Genomic DNA, 5005 nt, shown 5'->3' on the forward strand with positions numbered 1-5005 from the left:
CCATGTGATTGGCTGCTTAGAGATTAAGTATTAACGAGCAGTTGGACAGGGGTACCTAATAAAGTGGCCGGTGAGTGTAGCAGTATGTCAAAATTTACCATCACAAAGCAGCCACAACAAGTAAGCTTGTCTTTATAACTGCAGTTCAAAAATGACCTATTCTTTTTGAGAATAAAAAAACAACTTTGAGTCAGGTTTGAACTGATGCAGCTTGGGCTGTGTTTTACTCACTAATGTTTCACGTATATATTCAGAAACTACAAGGCCTTAGCTTTCAAATAATGTATCACACATGTAATTTGGGTTTACAATTCCTAAGTTGGATGTTATAAAACAGTTAATTCACACTTACTGTTGTGATGTGGTTGAAAATGTTCTAGGAAATCCTCACATTCAGATTCATTACAAAGTTTTATCTTATACGCAGTAAAACAATCCGATAAAACGACACAGCTGCAGGAAAAACCCTGATCAGTCTGCAGAACTGGACAGGAAAAAACCCTGCAGAAAGAAAAGTAAAAGAGGTTCTGCTTTGGTTACGCTGGGTACAGAAAGGCGATTAATCTGACCACAGAGTTATGCTGGATTTGCAGATTCCCTTCAAAAGATACACAGCAAAACCTAATCTTAAATACGTTTATATCTGAGCTGGTTAAAGGATGGTTATAACTAGCTCAAAGGAAAGTAGTTTTATTTACCTGCTCAAATCAAGGGAAAATACTAGTATTTCAATAAAAATGACTTACGTTCTTCGAGGATCAAGTGTCGTAAATTCCAGGCTGTAATTTTTGGACTCGACCACAACACCATCGCTGAAGTGCCACGCACAGGTTATGGTTTTAGTTAAGTCGCTCGTGCAGCGATTCCCACCAACTGAACAAGCAGAATCAGGAAGACAATATTTATTCATGCTCTGCAATATAACATCCACACAGAGTGAATCAAATTTCAAAGGAAGAAAAAAACAAGCAATGATTGCTTCTGTTTACTTTTAATAAATGTTTTATTTCTTGCTTTTTTTTTGTTTTTTACCCAGTTAGTTTTTTCCAACATCTATCTTATAATCAATCTGTGAAAACATTTATTTTGAATCTACCAGATGCCCATGGAAACATTGAAAGACTTAAATAAAAAAAAAGACAAATTTCATTGCATTTTCCTTCCATTTTGCAAGACTTTCCAGGTTATCTCAAGGAAAAAGCAGAATCAGGACGAAAATATTTATTCGTGCTCTGCAATATAACATCCACACAGTATCTCCATAAACTTAGAGTGAATCAAATTTCAAAGGAAGAAAAAAAACAAGCAATGATTGCTTCTGTTTACTTTTAATAAATGTTTTATTTTTTTGTTTTGTTTTTTACCCAGTTAGTTTTTCCAACTTTATTTTGAATCTACCAGATGCCCATGGAAACATTGAAAGACTTAAATAAAAAAAAAAGACTAATTTCATTGCATTTTCCTTCCATTTTGCAAGACTTTCCAGGTTATCTCAAGGAAAAAAACTATTGTAAAATTAGCTTTGTAATTGTGCCTGTTTTCTCTTTCTTTGTCAGTTTTTTTTTCCTGGCCTAAGAGTTTTATATATATATATATATATAAAGTGTGTATATGTAAATTGAAAGGATGAAGCAACAGACACAGATCAGATTATGACAGAAAAAATGATACAGAGCTGTTTTCAAGATGAGGTATTTTAGCTTTCATACTAGGAACCTGCCACAAAAATACAGATTTACATCAGTTTATGTGAATCTATGGAAAATACCTAATTTACAAAAGTTCAACACATGGTCTGACTTTTGGCAAACAGCTGATGACAAACCGAAGGAAGACCCGACTCTCAGGTTCCTGCAAAAATCTAAAATGATCTTATTGCTTAATTGTATAGAATATAAGAGGAGGTTCAAATTTTTCCACACTAACATACATTTAAGAAATGGGAAAATAATATATCAGCATTGATATGTTGGCAGCAAATCCAGGATTCTTAACGTTAAGACATTTCTACACCAGAATGTGTAGGTTGTCATGCAACTGTACTTCTGCTTTTATTGTTACTCAAATCAAAACCAGGTGTGAGCCATATTCAAAATAACCAAAATGATAAGAAAACACAGGTTATATCGAACTCAGATTACATGATTTTCTTGACATTTCTCCTTCGTAAAATTTCCAATGACTGTAATATGAGACAGAAAGCTTATCTGCTCAGTCATCAGTTCAATCATTCATGTGAGGAGGGGGAAAAAACTAATCCGTGATATCACTCAACCCACAAAGTGAGCTCCGCTTGAAGCTACCTCCTTAAAGGTGTGAGCGGTACCTGTGATGATGTGGGCCACTGCCATGATGTTGGAGCACCAGAGCACAAACAGGAGCCGCCCTCTCATCATGGCTTACTGGATCATAAGCATCACTCTGTCATGATTAACAACATCTTATCATTATTATTATGACAATCTTTTAAAAATATAAAAAAATTTTTTTCTCTAGATTATAAACAGATCAAATTATAGAAGCAACAGAGAACTATAACAGATGAAAACAGGAAAAATGAGGTGGATATTTTAGAAAATAAGAGAGCAGTGTTTTAGAGTGAGAGAAAAGTTATTACCTCAGAGCTGCGGTGCTGTTGATGCCTCAGTGACTGAATGAGACTTTTCTCTGAGGTTTGAAGATCAATCATCATCTTCGCAGGAAATGACGAGCCTTTTTTTTTTAGCCTTTTGATTTGGTTTTGGGGATGTTGGTGCCATTGAGTGACTTTCACTCTCTCTCTTCATGAAGTCTTTATGTCTTTATGTTTTCAGTGGCACAAGTTACCTAATAATATTTTGATTTCTAAATTTCTTCCTCCACCTTTCAGGCCGTAAAATTAATCATGTAAATAAAAAAAAGTGCCTGTTAGTTTCAGGACAATCATGCATTTCTTATACCTGCTTATTGTCGGGGGTGTCGGTGCGTTAATTGGCTGAGAGATGGACTACAGCTAACCAGTTCAACATATTCAAAACAACCAGAATAAATGATCAGTTTCCCATTCTAAGTGTTTTAATTTGTAGAAATGTTGAAACTGTTTTTACTGATAATGATACATTATGTTTTAACAATGTGTTTATCTATTAATGTCGCCATCACTGAGTTTATTTTTGGATTCTTTTTACTCCAATAAAAGAAAGAACTTCGGCATGATTTTTACACTGCAAAAATGATGATCTAGAAATAAGTAAAAATGTCTTAAATTTAGTTTATTTACCCTTAATTTGAGTGGGTATATAAGATGATTCGCCAATGAAATTAGTATCTTTACTCTTAAAATGAGATAATTAGATAATATGAACTTGAAATAAGACAATGCAATAGTTTTATCTTATTTTAAATGTAAATTGTCTTGTTCCATTGGCAAAGTGTCTCACTTTCATACTGAATTGGAGAAAAAATGCACTTATTTTAAGTAAAAATTGCTTAATTAGATTTCCATTTTTTGCAGTGTAGTCCTGCACTGCAAAAAATGGAAATCTGTCAGTAATTTTTTCTTAAAATAGGTAAATTTTTCTTGAATTGAGGACAAAAGTGAGACTCTTCGCCAATGAAACAAGACAATTTACATTTGAAAAAGGAAAAAAACTATTGCATTGTCTTATTTCAGGTTCATATTATATAATTATCTTATTTATTATATTTATATACTTATTTATTATATGTAAAATAAAATGACTGATGATTAAGTAAAAATGTATTAAATCAAGTATATTTACCCTTAATTTGAGCAGGAAAATAAGATAGTTTGCCAATGGAATGAGTATTTTTACACCTAAAATAAGATAATTAGAAAATATGCACTTAAAATAAGACTAAGCAATAGTTTTTTCTTATTTCAAATGTAAATTGTCTTGTTCCATTGGCAAAGTGTCTCACTTACCCCCTCAATTCAAGAAAAAATGCATTTATTTTAAGAAAAAATGACTTATATAGATTTTGATTTTTTTGCAGTGTATAAAAATAAAGTGGAAAAGAAAAAAAAGTAAAGTAACTAGTTAAAAATGAAAATAGGAATTAAATCTTAATATTGTAGTATTAACATCCAGTGTTGACTGGATGTGAACAGTTGGGTTTAGATTCCTTTGTTTTACTTAAAACAACATCAAAAAATCTGAACTTGAATGAGGGCGGAAGCTGAAAAACATCAGATTGCATCAAAATCCACATTCACAGCAAGCCTGCAGTTGCTGTTTTTATCTCTTGGTTAACCGATCTCTTTTTGCTCTGTTGCTTTTTTTCCGAGGAAAAGGCCACGCATGCTGATTAACCAAAGCAAGAACAAAAAGACAGAAAAAAGAAGACGGAGACTCATAGATGTACAAGTGAAACCTTGAGTGGTTCATGGCAGACTAAATGCACTGTAAAAAGAGCGCAGTAATGTACAAACATGTGACTAAAAAAAGTATTTTCATGCCTGAATATATTTATACCTGAATCTTGTGGAAACAAATAAAGAAAAACTGACATTGTTAAAGATCAGGGAAACTGTGGACTAATCTTGGAAAGTAAATGGACACCCCCCTCCCACTACAACTAGCACCAGAAGCAATTATTCAAAAACAAACTGCTCCCTGACTCACCAAAGTTTTGAAAGAAAATACACAATCCTGTGAATAATAATAATAATATATATATTTTTTTATTAAATCCAATTTGTTCCTTACATAACATTTACAGACAAACTTTACAGGGAATCTGTTTTGTCCTAGTTTAACCTTTTTTATTCCACTGTTTTATGCAACAATTGGAATTTTTTTTATGAGTCTTGATGTAGATTGAACTCCTGAAAAGTTTGGGCTTTCATTGGAAAGGATGTACGATATGTATCACAATGCATGTGTCACAATACAATTTTAACAATAGATAAACAAAGACAATCATTCACCGGCCACTTTATTAGGTACCCCATGCTAGTAACGGGTTGGACCCCCTTTTGTCTTCAGAACTGCCTCAATTCTTC

General features: G+C 32.9%; 1 protein-coding gene across 1 annotated transcript in view; it reads right to left on the reverse strand.

The window, feature by feature from the left end:
- Nucleotides 1–2639, reverse strand: part of LOC107101598 (interleukin-2 receptor subunit beta-like) — a 10779-nt gene extending 8140 nt beyond the window's left edge. The window contains exons 1-4 of the mRNA XM_015400579.1: nt 2618–2639; nt 2327–2421; nt 747–873; nt 353–501 (exon numbers count right to left, since the gene is read on the reverse strand). Coding sequence (XP_015256065.1) covers nt 353–501; nt 747–873; nt 2327–2396 — 346 coding nt within the window. The 5' untranslated portion in view covers nt 2397–2421; nt 2618–2639. The remainder of the gene's footprint in view (nt 1–352; nt 502–746; nt 874–2326; nt 2422–2617) is intronic.
- Nucleotides 2640–5005: the final 2366 nt, after the last annotated feature.

The sequence above is a fragment of the Cyprinodon variegatus genome, unplaced genomic scaffold (assembly GCF_000732505.1).
Source record: "Cyprinodon variegatus isolate N-32 unplaced genomic scaffold, C_variegatus-1.0 Scaffold1120, whole genome shotgun sequence".
In the NCBI taxonomy this organism is placed as follows: Eukaryota; Metazoa; Chordata; class Actinopteri; order Cyprinodontiformes; family Cyprinodontidae; genus Cyprinodon; species Cyprinodon variegatus.